This window comes from Zootoca vivipara, chromosome 12, assembly GCF_963506605.1.
Source record: "Zootoca vivipara chromosome 12, rZooViv1.1, whole genome shotgun sequence".
Taxonomy (NCBI): domain Eukaryota; kingdom Metazoa; phylum Chordata; class Lepidosauria; order Squamata; family Lacertidae; genus Zootoca; species Zootoca vivipara.
In genome coordinates this window covers 34,729,139-34,745,196 of record NC_083287.1, presented here as the reverse complement: position 1 = coordinate 34,745,196, position 16,058 = coordinate 34,729,139, and the positions used below count along the sequence as shown (strand labels likewise).

The window sequence follows — 16,058 nt, the reverse complement described above, 5'->3', positions numbered from 1 at the left end:
CAGGGTTCAAATCCCAGGGTTCAAATCCCCTGGGTCCCAGGGTTCAAATCCCCACTCTCCCATGAAGTTCACTGTGTGACCTTGGGCCAGTCTAACCTACTTCACAGGGTGGTTCTTTGGGAAGTACATGAGGAGGGCGAGAACCAAGGAGGCCACCTCGAGCTCCTTGGAGAAAAATGCAGAGGCTGTAAGTGCAATAACTGAATCTGAGGGCAGACTGGAAGAAGGAACGGAGCGCGGAGGAGCCAAGTGGCCCCGAAACGGCGCAAGTCCGCGACGACCCTACGCGAAGTCGCAAGAGTGCCAAATGAAGACAACAATGACCCTTCGCAAGAGCAGCGCGCAGACTCCAGACCTTGTAGGCGTCGTAAAGTGACCTCAACCGCTTGCTTCTGGGGGAAACGAGCTTTCTCCTCGCCAGAGAAGCTCCAGCCCGGACGCTCTTCTGGAAAGGCCATCAGTGGCGGGCTCGGTCCTCTCTCCTCTCAGTCGCGGCCCGGCCGAGGCCACCAGGGGGCGCCCAGTCAGGCGCTCCTCGCGCGCTGCCCCGACGGCCGGCGGCGGCAGCGGCGGGCTTTGCGCCTCCCTCGCCATGCCACCTCCTGGCAGGCGGGCGGGCGGCGCGCGCAGAGCGAGGCGCGGGGGCGGCGGCGGCCAGAGGTAGCCCGGCGAGGCTCCCAGCGGCGCCTTTCAAGCTCCTCGGTGCCGCCGCTTGGGACTTCTGAGGAGAGAGCGCGAGCGGCTGCCGGGAGGATGTGGAGGCGGCGGCGGAGGCTGCTGCTGGTGCCGCTGCTGCCGCTGCTCGGTTCGTCGTCGTCGTCGGCGCCTTGGTGCGGGCGCTGCGCTGCAGGCGGCGGCGCGCTGCTCTCGCTGCTGCTGCTCCTGGCGCCGCTGGCCGGGACGCTGCGCGCCTTCAACCTGGACCAGGAGAAGCTCGCCGTCTACGGCGGCCCCGACGGCAGCTACTTCGGCTACGCGCTGGATTTTTACAGCCCTGCGCCCCACGCGTAAGTAGCGCCCGGCGCTTTTATATATGTATGGCTCGGCGGCTGCGGAGCCCTCGCTGTCCGTCCTCGCGAGCTGATGGGAGTCGGTGGGCTGCCCTTGGGACAGACGGAGGATGTTGCCTTGTGCCGGATCAGACCCACTGGTCCATCTAGCTCGGTGCATTGACGGGCAAAGGCTCTCCGGGGTTTCAGGCAAGGGACTCCGGGGTTTCAGGCAATCCCAGCTCCTACCTGAACCGCTGGGATTGAACCCGGGACCTTCTACATCCAAAGCAGATGCTCTGCCCCTGAACCCGCGGCCAAGAGCAATGCGCGCACTCTTTCCTAGAGGTAGCCGTCTAGGCGCGGCTACTCGGAAGCAAGTCCAAAGAAGTACTTACTCCCAAGTCAGTGAAGGGCTTGCAGCTGGCTTACTCGAAAGGCAGCAGCTCCGCTGAGCCCAGCGAGACATACTTTCCAGTAGGCATAGCAAGGCTACTTACCTGGGATTAAGCCCATTGAACTCGATGGGGCTTACTTCTGAGTAGACATGCCTGGGACGGTCCACTCATCATACAGCGAGAGATTGCAATGGGCTGGTGGGAAGTTCCACCGGTAGGTCTTCTGCCATCTGGACTAGAGAATCGAGTGGATCCTGTATCGTTCTTAGTCCAGATCGCAGAGTCCAGACAGATTTCAAGGCAGTTAAGTTGACCCAAATGCAGCGTCGCTTGCTATTTGATGCTTGTGGACAGATCGCGAGGCATCCAGTATCCTTTTCCTCCAGAGCAGCATCACAATGTGCAAGTCTACCGATCCATGGCTGAAGAACTGTGAAGAACACAGTTAAAGCATATTCCACCCCACTCCCTCAAAAGATTCTTGGAAATTGCAGTTTGTCAAGGATGCTGAGAGTTGTAGTTCTGTGAAAGGAAACTAAAGTTTCCAGGATTATTGGTGTGTGTGTGTGTGTGTGTGTGTGTGTGTGTGTGTTAAATGCATGGTGCCTATACTGTACAGAGCCATGGTGCTGAAATCAAAGCAACTGTAGAAATCTAGATTTAAGTAGGAGTTTCTGTGAGGCTGCGTCAGGGGCACAATATAGGCTCAGTGGCACAGCCTCACAGTATCACTGGGCAAGTCACTTGAGATGTACCCCCTAGGTTTAGACTGTGTATATTTCATAGAGCATATGTGAAGCCCATTAAGAACAAGTTGTGTGTGTGTTACAGTGAAATGCTTTCTGTGACTTAAATATAAGCCCATTTTCCTGCTGATTCAGCCCTACTGAATCTGACAGGATTAAAGCCAATTACTTTGCCTTAACTGGGCAGGAAATCAAACTGCAATTGTCCAATTTAAGGTGCACAGCAGTTTTCTATTGATAGTAGTCCTGTGGACTCTCTCTTTAGACATCAGTGGCGCTGCACCAAAACCTCTCTCTTGTAAGCTGTGGATTGTTGCCGGGTTGAATAGACTGTGCTTATTGGTTTGATGAGACCGTCTAATGGGTGTGGCCATAGGCAGGCTTGCATGCCATCAGTGTACCCTGTACATTGTAGTAGCAGAATGCATGGATTTACCGCACTGAAAAGCATGGTGCTTGAGATGAGTTCTGTTTGCAGTGTTTGATCTGTGATGTCCCATTCATTCATACACGTGGTGTTTGCAGTAACCTAGTGCTGAATGTACACATATGAATGGCTCCTGGGTCTATCAAATATTTGGAGGGGATGTGGACCAGGGTGCAGGAAAGAGTCATCCGATATTTGAGAAATGAATCCATGGAATGTTGGCATCACATTGGAGATCTGCAAGCTTAACCATGGCCAGCTTGTGAGTGGATTTGCTGGAGCAGGGAAGATGGTGGTGTATGGCTTATTGGTCAGCTTTGGGGCCGATGCCTATACTGAGCAAATGGAGCATAGTGTCTAAGACAGGCATCCCCAAACTTCGGCCCTCCAGATGTTTTGGACTACAATTCCCATCTTCCCCGACCACTGGTCCTGTTAGCTAGGGATCATGGGAGTTGTAGGCTAAAACATCTGGAGGGCCGAAGTTTGGGGGTGCCTGGTCTAAGAGCTATGAAAGCCCCTGGTTTGAATCTTCCACCACCAACTCACACGGTAGCCTTAGACCAGGCATCCCCAAACTTCGGCCCTCCAGATGTTTTGGACTATAATTCCCATCTTCCCCGACCACTGGTCCTGTTAGCTAGGGATCATGGGAGTTGTAGGCCAAAACATCTGGAGGGCCGCAGTTTGGGGATGCCTGCCTTAGACAAAGCTATTCTTTCTCAGCCCTTAGTCCACCTGTCTCCAAAATTGGGAGATAATAATACTGACTTACCTGTGGCCCTCCGGATGTTGCTGGACTATAACTCTCATCATTCCTCACCATTGGCTATGCTGGTTAGGTCTGATGGGAGCTGGGGTCCAACAACATCAGTGTCAGGCCAGGGTCCCTCAACCCTGCCTCCTCTCTGCCTTCAGCATATGATGGTGGTGCTGACCATAGTGACTGATGCCCCTAATGCACCAGCCTCCAATAGATGATGGGGATGTGAGAGCCAGTTCATAGTCTCATAGAATCATAGAGTTGCAGAGCTGGAAGGGGGCCACAAGGGTCATCTAGTCCAACCCTTTGCAATGCAGGAATCATGTGGGGCTCCAACCCATGACCTTGAGATGAAGGGTCTCATGCTGTTCCAAATGAGCCCTTTGGCCTTCTTACTGAGATCAACAGAATTTGCCCGGTGAAGCCAAAAGTCTGTTTATGCAGCAGTTTCCCCCAGATGGCTCACAAACAGTTCACAACCCTTAGTTGTTTGTTTGTTCCTAGCTTCTTACGATGAGTAGTGCACTGCCTCTAAACATACACAGAGCTTGTTTGTAGCAATGTCATGACCACTGACAGACCTATCCCTTGCGAATCCCTTTCATCTTTGCTTTGAAAGCTGTCTACTCTACTGGACCTCACAATGTAATGTGGCAATGAATTTCCCTTAAGTTGAGAACATAAGAAGAGTCCTGCTGGATCAGGCCAAAGGCCTGTTTAGCCCAGCATCCTGTTGTTCCACAGTGATAAGCCCAATGCTTCTGTGAAACCCACCAGCAGGGCATGGGGGCATGTTAATGATGAGCTTGCTGGAGAAGTTGTCCTGTAACCCTATTTAGATGTTCAAGAACATGGCAGAAGGCAGAATGCATGGCGTAGCTTCCCAGGTGGCATGTATGTTGGGTTAGCCCCTCAATACCTTCATCCAAGTCATTTATAAAGATGTTGAACAACAATGAGCCTAGGACAGATCCCTGCAGCACTTTTTATTCAATGATGATTAGGAACTGTGAGTGAGCACTCCTTGGATTTGGTTACCAGCTTCTGCAGAAGAATATCATGGAGGACTTTGTCGAAAGCCTTACTGAAATAAAGACACACTGTGTCCACAGTATTCCCTTCTCCAACAAGCTTGTAACTAAAAAAGAACAAGAAATGACTTGTTTTTGAGAAACCCATCCTGGGTCTTAGTAATCACAGCATCCTTTTCTATGTGCTCACCAACCAACTGTTTAATTACCCATTCCCAAAAGTGCTTGACCATTATTTATTTTTGGTGAATGCTTTTTGGAAAAAAATTAGCTATTGAGCTAGCCTTCAACAAACAGCCATGTTTCAATGAAACAGCTGGCCCTTGATATTTCATCCTTGTTCATGAACGCCTATGGATGTTTTGCAGAGTAAGTGTCCTAGTCGGAGCTCCGAAGGCCAACACTACCCAACCAGACATCGTGGAAGGAGGAGCAGTCTACCATTGCCCTTGGCCAGCCGCTGAATGTAAACAGATCCCATTTGATGGCACAAGTAAGTGAACTAGTTCTGTGTCAACATCGGTATGGAAACATGCAGTTGAACCCAAGTTCTGATGAAGCTGTGCCCACTCCCTGTGACATTCCCTCCAATGGGGGTCATTTGCCTGATCTAACTGTCTGCAACTTCCCAGGAGGAAACTCCACTATTGGATGTTTGTATGTATGTGCTTTGTGAGGAAGGATTCCATGGGTTCCCCAAAGAGATAGCAGTGCTATGACCTCCAGTGCTTCTACTAGGCCACGTTCATACTATACATTCAAAGCACTATGACACCATTTTGAACATGGATTCCTCCAAAGAATTCTGGGAGCTATAGCTTGTTAAGGGTGTTGAGAGTTTCTTCCCTCCTCTCAGAGCTACAATTCCCAGAGTTCCCTGTGAGGGATTGATTGTTCAACCACTCTGGAAATTGGAAATCACAGCACAGGAGCTATCTGACCCATGAGGCAACTTGCCTCAGGCGGCAGGATCTACAGGGCCACCAGATCAAGTCTCCAAGAAATGAATAGCCTGCTGCTGCTGCTGCCACCGCCATGGTAGCAACAATGGCTGTGGCACACACTCCTTGGAGGCCAGATCTGACACTACCTCGGCAGTGCCCCTACCCTATGGCAGCCTTCTGGCAAATAGGAGGCACTGCTGGTCTCCTAGCGCCCTTGTTCCTGATGTAGCTCATTATTCCCATCCCGTTCCCGATACAGATCTTCACTCACCCCTTTTTTGCCATGGCAGGGGACATGGAGTGCTTTGTGATATGACTCAGGTGCCAACATGTATTGGTCCAGCCCTTAGCAAACTACAGTTCCCAGAATTCTTTGGGGGAAGTCCAGAAGTCTTTAAAGTGGCACCATGGTGTGAATGTGGTCTTTGGCTCTCCACCTTCACTAACTTTCCTGGGTGTCCTGAACCTTCCGCCACCCCGGATGTTTTCAAGCAATATGATTTACACTGGATTCCTTGTTTTTGTTTCGTATTTCTTTTTTAAGAGAACCGGCCTTGAGTTTTACATAGTGAGCTCCTTGTTCAGTGTTCCTCTCTGAAGCTGAAATCTGTGTGTACTCAGTGTTTAGCACCCAGTCTTTTGCATCTCCATATGCCAGAGGATTTCTGTCTGGTTGTGTGGAATGAAAAGGTACCCTTGCGCTGCATGCTTATTTAATTCTTTACAGAGGGGAGAACTTTCTTTAAGGATAATGGAGGCTGGGTGGAAACCAGTGTAGGCATCATATGGATGGATTGCATCCACTTCAAACCCCTCCCCCACCCCCTCCGACAGATGGTTCCTATTTAATTAAAGGGAAAACACATTTGAGACAACTTGGGCTGTTTATTTTTGCTGTTGTTTTCCCTTTATGGCCCTTGAAAACCATTTAGTGCTAGTGTCTTCTGAAACATTAAAACTGAAAGGTTTTAATTTAGTCAGATCTGATCTTTAGAAGGGATGGGGGTTATGATTCATGGAACTTAGTTTAACTTTAGTGGTGCTTTCTTGAGAACATGGGTACACCCAGCCCCCTTTCTGCAAACATCTATTTCTAAACTTCCCTGGGAGGGAGGCAAAATTAGTAAGGTGATAACTTTGGACACACCAGTGTCTTCTGGGGGAGGTCTCCTTCAGACTCATGTAAGGAGGCTGGAAGTGAAACTCAGCTCAACAAGCAAAGTTTAAAGGTAAAGGGGCCCCTGACCATCAGGTCCAGTCGTGTCCGACTCTGGGGTTGTGGCGCTCATCTCGCTCTATAGGCCGAGGGAGCTGGCGTTTGTCCGCAGACAGCTCATGTGGCCAGCATGACAAAGCTGCTTCTGGCAAACCAGAGCAGCGCACGGAAACGCCGTTTACCTTCCTGCCAGAGCGGTCCCTATTTATCTACTTGCACTTTGATGTGCTTTCAAACTGCTAGGTGGGCAGGAGCTGGAACCGAGCAACGGGAGCTCACCCCATTGCAGGGATTCAAACCGCCGACCTTCTGATCGGCAAGCCCTAGACTCTGTGGTTTAACCCACAGCGCCACCTGGGTCAATTAAAGCAAAGTTTAGATGGGTACAAACATTGTATTGTGTAATTCGCCATATGTCCTGCCTGAGCACATGAAATGGTTGTGGGACAATAGAGAAAGAAATCTTAAGGACACAGTCCTTTGTAATGACTAGTTACAAAGAAACAATGGTGCTCCCCCCCCTCCCCACCACCAATAGCTTTAAGAATCCCTTTGTAGCTACAGTGGAACCTCGGTTTATGAACACCTCGGTTTATGAATTTTCAGTTTATGAACGCCGCGGACCCATCTGGAACGGATTAATTCATTTTCCATTACTTTCAATGGGAAAGCTTGCTTCAGTTTATGAACGCTTCAGTTTATGAACAGACTTCCGGAACCAATTACACCCATGCTTCAGTTTATGAACGCTTCAGATTAAGTACTCCGTGGACCCGTCTGGAACGGATTAATCCACTTTCCATTACTTTCAATGGGAAAGTTTGCTTCAGTTTATGAACGCTTACTCCGCGGACCGTCTGGAACGGATTAATTCACTTTCCATTACTTTCAATGGGAAAGTTCGCTTCAGTTTATGAACGCTTCAGTTTATGAACAGACTTCCGGAACCAATTGTGTTCATAAACCGAGGTACCACTGTATACAGTTCCCAGACTTTTAAGTGTGTTGTCAAAGTTCTATTTGAGAACCAAACAAGAATCCCCAAATGGGAGATACGTTTGACCAGGTGACAGGGTGCTTTCACCTGTAATCATATCTCTCAGCAATTTACTTTGGGATCTATAGCAGGGCAAAAGTCGGACCAGGGTCTACTGGCAGAGGTCTGGGTGATCTGTGGTAGATCAGCAGGGATTCCTGGTTCCCAATTGTTTCACATTTGCAAGAACAAGGGCTTTCTTTTTTCCTCTTTATTTCATCAACCCACTTAAAGAGGAGAAAGAAAGTCCTTGTTAAGGAAGCTTAAGGAGAAAAAAAAGAGAGCAGATTTCTGAGTTAAAGAGTTCTGAACTCAGTTCTGGTACCAAACAGACACTCCTGAGCTGAACCTGTGTTCAGAGGTGCCATGCTCCTTAATCCTAAACATGCTATGTCTGCTGCTGCTGCTACCACCCTGGCCACTATTTTGCAGCAGGTTCCAGTTGATGGACCTTGGGACTCAAGTAAAAACAAAGCAGATTGAGAAATAGGTAAACTGAGGGAATGTCCATGTTGTGTGACCAGAATGTTGAGTTTACTTATATTCTTTGCGTATGTGTTTTCCCACACCAGGTGTAGGGAGCCTTTGTCCCAGATGTTGCTGAACCACAGCTTCCATCACCCCTGAACTCTAGGTTGAAGAACACTTCCCTAGCCCACTGAGAGCTGGTCATGTATGCCTGCTGATGTGCCACCAATGCACACAGAATGATAATGTCTTTTGACAAAACTTCTGTAAGCTCTCCTAAATGTGGGTTAATGGTGGCAGAACAGAACCTGGGTTCCCATGTCTGTAGGCATGCACACATGATCTCCTTGCCACAGGTTGTGGACAGGTGGAAGTCAAGAGGAACAAAGTTATACCCCCTGCTGACATTTGCAGATGCGGTCATGAAAACAGGTTCTCAGAACTGAGAATTTATGGGCAAAGGTTTGTAGGAAAGGAAAGAACAGTAATGGATCAATACTCTCAGAAGCAGGGAGCGCAGGAATGCAGAAACAGGTTGGAGGTAGGATGCTAAGAGACAGTGTTAGAAACTGAGATATGAAAGCTAGGAGCTAAATGGCACCTTAAATATAGGTTATGGGTGTAACAATGGAATGTCTAGGCACGCTTTTTTAATATCAAGAATACAAAGATGAAAATGAATGAATTGCAACTAAAATATCATGTTCATTTTTCACATGGTCTAGTCCTTCCCAAGCCCACCCACCTAATATTCTTAAGAGGGTCTCTTCTCCAGTCTTCATAGAGTAGCTGGAAGTGGGGAGGCAGAAAAAGCTCCTCCTTTCCTTCCACTCTACAGTTTTAATCTGAAATCTTGGGTGCAGTTTTGTGCCCAGAGCTCAGAAACTGCTCACACTAATGAAATTCCCTGTTGCAAAATGCGCCTAGAACAATGGGAGTTTGGAACACTGCTAAGAGCACAAATCTACTGATTGTGTTAACATTAGTATAATCTCTCTCTACCTTCCTTTGGCTACTACCGTATTGCGACCCCAGAAATACATCCTGGCCCTTTAAGCACATTTGGAGTTACTCATGCAGAACTAAACTAGAGGAAATAGCATTCAGGCCTTGGAATAATACGATGAACAATATGTACAAAATCTCTAGTGTTAAATATCTACAGGTGAAACTTGGAAAATTAGAATATTGTCGAAAAGTGCATTTATTTTAGTAATGCAACTTAAAAGGTGAAACCAATATATGAGATAGATGCATGACATGCAAAGCAACATATGTCAAGCCTTTATTTGCTGTGATTATAAAAACATTGTCAATTATAAATGGAATGTAATTAATGAAATGTAATGGCAATGTTTATTTTTGTATTATTGTAACTATTTGTTTTATTACTGTGGAATTTCCAAAAGAAAGCATTTCTAAAAAGTAAAAGAAAAATAAAAAATAATAAGTTGCATTACTGAAATAAATGCACTTTTCGACAATATTCTAATTTTCCAAGTTTCACCTGTATGCTAGTGAGTGTACGTGTGGGAGAGTTTCGCTATGCCATGCTGTCCTTAGAATATTTCATTAGAAGTAAGCCCATTCAATGAGCATATTCTTTCTCCATCAAGTCTCCTTAGACTCATGGCTTTAGTTGACTAGCACACATACAGTACTTTCAAGTACCATGGTGACATCAAAAGTGTAGCGATGGACTCATTTCCCAAATTTGTCTTGCACCTGTATCTTCTCTTTTTTTTAAGAGTATGAGAAGTCACCAATCCAGATAATGTAGCAATGGAAAGTAATTAGAATTCACCTCGTTAATATAGCCATGCTCTCTGGAGCTACAGGTAGCACCTCTTGGCAGCTTCTGGGAGTGTGTGTGTGTGTGTGTGTGTGTGTGTGTGTGAGAGAGAGAGAGAGAGAGAGAGAGAGAGAGAGAGAGAGAGAGACTATTTCACCAGGCCCTGTTGTTAGTGTTCAAGGACAACAGCACCAAGAACACCACAGACCCGGGGAGGAGACTTTGACATCATATGCCTCTAGCTCATCACACATCGCTAGCATCCAAATTCAGAGGCTAGCCAGGAGTCAAATTCCATCTGGCTGGATGAAGAGAAGCCCTGCCTCCTGGAGACAGTTACACCCAATGTTAAGAACATAAGAATCCCACTGGATCAGGCCAGTGGCCCATCTAGTCCAGCATCCTTCCTTCACAGTGACCAGCCAGATGTCTATGTAAAGCCCGGAAGCAGGATCTAAATGCAACGGTGTTGTTCCCATGAGACACCATCTCCCCTGGGCTCACTGCTGGCCATGCAATGACAGCAGGGATATCACAAACCTAGGGAGTGATGCTGACCACAACCCTCCCCCTTCTCTTTCTTAGCTGTCCACCACCAAGGGATGAGCCAGGAGACAAGTTTCATCTGCAGCCATGCTTCTTGTGTCGTTTTAATCTGTTTTCTTGCAGTTCATTTAGCTAGACTTGGGGCTCTAAATCTTGCAGCAAGAGAAAAGTCATTTTAATATGATTAGTCAGAGCCACACAAGGAAACATTTTGGTGGCACCGAGCTGAACCTCTGATGTCTTACGTCACGGCTCGGTCCTTTCCCACTCACAAAAAGAGATTTTCCAGTTTAATGAAGAATGGGAATAGAATCCAACTGGCATTAATTACAGAAAAATGGGACTGGATCAAACACTGCAGTCATTTTATAGACTTGGGGTTTGCTAATACCAACGTTCTGGGTGTGACCTCAAAAAGAAAATGAGAGTTGGGTGGGCAGGGGTGTGTTAATACATAATATTTTAGGTCTGAATATCCAAAATCATTTGTTGTTGTTCAGTCGTTCAGTCGTGTCCGATTCTTTGTGACCCCATGGACCAGAGCACGCCAGGCACTCCTGTCTTCCACTGCCTCCCCCAGTTTGGTCAGACTCATGTTGGTATCTTCGAGAACACTGTCCAACCATCTCATCCCCTTCTCCTTGTGCCCTCCATCTTTCCCAACATCAGGGTCTTTTCCAGGGAGTCTTCTCTTCTCATAAGGTGGCCAAAGTATTGGAGTGTAACATAAAATAAAATAGTTTGGGCGTAATTTGAAATTCATTTCTTTTTGCACAAAATAAGAAAATAAATGATTAGCTCTTAGTGTTGCCGAAACAAAAAACAAAAAAATTCCTTCCAGTAGCACCTTGGAGACCAACTAAGTTTGTCATAGGTAGTGCATGAGTGTGGACCCTGGACAACGGCTGCAGGCAAGAAGTTAAAGCAGGTCCAATCCAAGGGCCACATTCTACCATTAGCAACCTTTCAGGGGCCACATGCCAGTGGCAGTCAGGGCCAGAGGCAAAAGTGGTTGGGGCAATGACTTTAACCGTAGGCTACAATCCAGCAATGCAAAAGTTTCAGGCTTCTATATACACCCACCCCGATCCAGGCAAGAAAGAGCTCTTATAATAGTTTCCAGACACGCAAAATCACTTGAAGAAGGCCTGGAGCAGAGAGACAGAGGGGTCCTGAGAGCCCTATTTGGTCCCCAGGCCTGTGGTTTCTCTGCTCCTAATGAAAGAGCTTCAAAAGACCATGTTTCAGTCTCTGATTCCAGTTTGTCCTTAACCCCTGAGCACAGGACTCCTTAGACATGTTTTCTGAGTAAGATGGCATTTAGAAAGCATTAGGGGACTTGCAACCTTTCAATGCGTGGAGACCCCACAGCACACTTGGATGAGTTTCTGGCTTCCTCCGCCAACACAATACTTGCCGCACAAGTCGGCAGAGCAGGAGCAGGGGATGAGGACACTTCCTACAAGTGGCCTTTGTGAAAGAGCCATAACAGCAATTCCTCTGTTTTGGTCCAATTTTGAAACTATTGCAACATTGTCACCCAAGGCTTCAGAATGCATGGCTGACTTGGAGCAACGGCACGATCTCTCTTGCGGTGCCTTTATGCTGGAAGTTTATGAATGGCTCTTGCTGAGGATCTGAGCATAATAAGACCCCTGTTGGATCAGACCAAATGCCCATCTGGCCCAGCATCCTGTTTTCCTCAATGGCCAACCAGATGCCAGTGGGAAGCCTGCAAGCTAACGTTAGGGCAATATTTATTTTGCCCTAATGGGCAATAGCTTCCCTTGCTGTTGCTCTCCAGCAAGTGCTATTAAGAAGCATGCACCTTATGTTCTTGGATCGGGAGGCAGCAAATAGCCATCATTAGTATGGGTTAATAGCCTTGTCCTCTATGCATTTGCCCTTGAATGCTGCCTAAGGTGGTGCCCACTGCCGCATTTTATGGCTGCCAACTCCATAGTTTAACCCTGCACTGTGTGAAGACTTCATTTGTCTCTTCTGAACTTTCCACTATTCAGCTTCACCAGACGACCCAGAGTTCTGCTGTTTTGACAGAAGGAGAAATCCCCCCCCCACTTTCTTTCCAGCATACATACTCCTACAAATCTTTACCATTACTCACCTTTTACAGCTGGGTCATCATTTTCATTGAGCTGTCCAGTAAAACCCCCAAGATCTCTTACCTGCTCACCACCCCCTCATGGAAGTAGAGGCTCACTCTCCTTCACTGCCCAGCACAGGGGAACTGTTTGTGTCAATTACCTTGCTTTATACTACGTGATAGTTCTTTTCCCCAGGCAATTCCAAGGAACCGATTCAGCCTGAATTATTACACTGCTAAGCTGCCTCACACCTGGGCGAAGACTTCAAGCATCTAGTAATCATCTACATTTGCTAACTCTAGAAATTATGGGGGGGGGGAATCTTGTACCCAGGACTTTTAGGGGAATCTGTCCCCCTCTCAAACCCATAACAGTAGGTCCCCATTGTTTTCTCTGGGAGGAAAGAAGTTCAATTTGAAAAGCAAAAAGCTGTGCTCCAGATGCAAGAAATGAAGGCATGGCTTAACTATGGAGCATACAAAATCCCCCCACCCCATTCCAACCGTAGTGTGATAAGCACAGGGATTATGGACGGCAGTTTTGGCATCCTAAGAGGCCATCCACTAAGCTAAGCAATATGTTGTGGAATGGGGGGGGTGTGCTTTACATGAAAAGTGAGTCTTGTGGGCATAAGAACACATCAGATTGTGCAACAGGGCTTTCCATTGGGTACATGGACTGTGGCTGATGGGAACCGGAGTCCTATAACAGATGGAGGAAATCAGGTTTGGAAAGGCTGGTGCCCATCATTTCAAGGTTCTTGGAAAGACAGATGTAGTGAAGAAATAACTTCTTCCTAGGCATCCATAGTATTTTAATATGAGACTCTGAACTGCCTTGTTTTTTGTACATTGGCGCCCCTTTGTTTCTAATATCCATTTCCTACCAGAACTGTAGGGAACCAGGTGGTGCTGTGGTTAAACCACTGAGCCTAGGGCTTGCTGATCAGAAGGTCGGCGGTTCGAATCCCTGTGACGGGGTGAGCTCCTGTTGCTTGGTCCCAGCTCCTGCCAACCTAGCAGTTTGAAAGCATGTCAAAATGCAAGTAGATAAATAGGAACCGCTACAGCGGGAAGGTAAACGGCGTTTCCATGTGCTGCTCTGGTTTGCCAGAAGCAGCTTTGTCATGCTGGCCACATGACCTGGAAGTTATACGCCGGCTCCCTCAGCCAATAATGCGAGATGAGCGCGCAACCCCAGAGTCGGTCACGACTGGACCTAATGGTCAGGGGTCCCTTTACCTTTACCTTTACCAGAACTGTAGCATCAGAAGGGGCTCAAAAGGTCATCAATGCAATGCAGGGATCACAGCTAAAGAAAGACATCAAACCTCTCTTCAAGACCCTCCAATGAAGGAGAGTCCATGAGAGTCCATCCAAAAGGCCTAGTGGTGATCATGAAGGGTATATAGGAAAATACTATCCTAGGATTGCACAAAACTTCTTTCAACAGCTGTTGCTTCTTAGGCCTTTTACAGTTTCCACTTTATTTTTAACACTCTTATTCCTACAAAATGCCCCACCCCTTTTTGAATCTCATTAATTGAGAATTGAGTTTTTTAGTTTTAGTTTTAGGCTGACTGAACTGGGAGCAAACAGCTCAGTTATAATCCCGGTTCCAAGAAGTAAATAGCTTTCCCCTTGGTTAATTTCATTTCTTCCATGTCTCCATCTTTAAAACATCAGCAGCAAATCCTACGTCCTGATTGCCTGTTGGGTTCAGATCCTGAAAGTCTATAAATGCTTCCCTCCGGTTGTTTTGTGTATACAAATGGGTACCCACTGATCTCAGCAGAATGAAAAGAACAGAAAACCCAAGGGCATGCTTTGGTTTGATTAGAGAGGGAGGAAGGGAGAGGAATTGCTCTCAGCCAGTAAATCTGGGGGAATGACAACCTGCAGTTGAGTTCCATTTGGGTTAAAAGGATGCCTGTGGGTCAGTTCAGGCTTTACAAATTGGCTGCTCATCGGGTGCTTCTCTCTTGGTGACTGCTGTAGTGCTTGAAGGGGAAATGAGAGTCTGAGGCTTTTGAGATGCTGGGGACCCACAACCAATGTGTGTGCCATGTGTTTACAAAATGTGGTCTTTCCTTCATGCAATAAAGCTGTTTTGTCAAAAGGCGTCAGTATTATAAGACAGAAGGCAGGGATGAGTGTGCTAGTTTTAGGCTAGTTTAGGCCCTTTCTGTCATGTCCTCAGGGCAGTTTCTCCTGCTCTCCACATTTTGATGGGCAAACATCTGCTGTGGAGCCTACTGTATGCAAATAGACTCTGCATTATTAATTTATTAATTAAATTTATGCACTGCCATTCGCCCGAAGATAGCATGGCAGTTCACAAGATAAAAACACAGGATAAATGCACAAATGAATAGCGAAGACAAAACACACACACACACACACACACACACACACACACATTTAACAGGCTGTAGAACAGGCATAGGCGACCTTGGCTCTCCAGATGTTTTGGAACTACAACTCCCATCATCCTTGACCACTGGCCCTGTTAGCTAGGGATCATGGTAGCTGTAGTTCCAAAACATCTGGAGAGCCAAGGTTGCCTTTGCCTGCTGTAGAATATTAATCAGCCAAAGGCCTGGTTGAAGAGGAACATTTTCGCCTAAAGATTATAATGAAGGTGCCAGACGAACCTCCCTGGGGAGAGCATTCCACAAATAAGGAGCCACTGCATTTGCCTGTTGCCCCCCTCCAGACCTCTTGTGTAGGAGGAATACCAAAAAGGGACTCAGGTGATGAACACAGAGTCCAGGATGGTTTATTAGGAGAGAGGCAGTCCTTGAGGTGTTGCAGCCCTGAGCCATTGGGACTGCAGATGTTGAGAACCTCAGGCCCAGGGCCCAAATGGCTTCCTATCTGCCCAGATATGGTGGAAGTTGTAGCCCACAGCATCTGAAGGCTTCTTTGCTGGGTACCATTGCTATCCACTGAGAAGCCTCGTTCCTGACTTGATCTACATGCATATACAGAACTTCTCTGGAGGTGTTGCTACACTTGCCTTCGCCACCTGGAGCTCAACTTATATTTTGAGGGTTGTTTTTGTTTTGCTTAATGAGACATCTTGGAGATTGTTGCAGCAAAAGGGTGGACTTGGAAGCATTTTTATTAATTAATAAAGCCAACCTGCCATTGGAAATAAGGATCCTGTTGCAGTTCTCTGAAGTGGCCGGAAGGGGTAGCCGGAGAGCAATACAAAAATACTTCCTTACATTGGCTTCACAATTCTAAATTTAAGGATATTTGTTCAGTACGATCTCTGAATCCCTATTCTGTTAAAAATGTGACACACTAAAAATAATAATCTTAATTTGCTATAAAATAGCTTCTTTTCTTTTCCTGAAGCCCAGAATGAGATTTTGCTAATCTTGAATGATTAGGTGGTTTTCCTTCCCCTTTGGGTGTGCTCAATCACACCTTGATGAAACAGGTTGTGCTTTTCAACCAAAGGCTGCAACACTGTCAAGTTGCAGGAGGGGAGATCTTTGGCCAAGTGCGCAGCTGAGATAAAGCATGAGTCAATTTGGCCAGAAACAGAGCTGATTGTAACCAGAGCCAAGTACTTGTTTAAGGAAAGGAG

At 46.9% G+C, this 16,058-nt stretch overlaps 1 protein-coding gene across 2 annotated transcripts in view; it reads left to right on the top strand.

Annotated features, from left to right (window-relative positions):
- The first annotated feature begins 217 nt into the window (after positions 1 to 217).
- Positions 218 to 16,058, top strand: part of ITGA8 (integrin subunit alpha 8) — a 124,832-nt gene continuing 108,991 nt past the window's right edge. Inside the window, exons 1-2 of one of the 2 annotated variants that reach the window (XM_035129658.2) lie at positions 218 to 1,007; positions 4,723 to 4,847. In XM_035129658.2, the coding sequence (XP_034985549.2) occupies positions 754 to 1,007; positions 4,723 to 4,847 (379 nt within the window). In that variant the 5' untranslated portion in view covers positions 218 to 753. The remainder of the gene's footprint in view (positions 1,008 to 4,722; positions 4,848 to 16,058) is intronic. The other variant, XM_060280785.1, reaches the window with a different exon arrangement.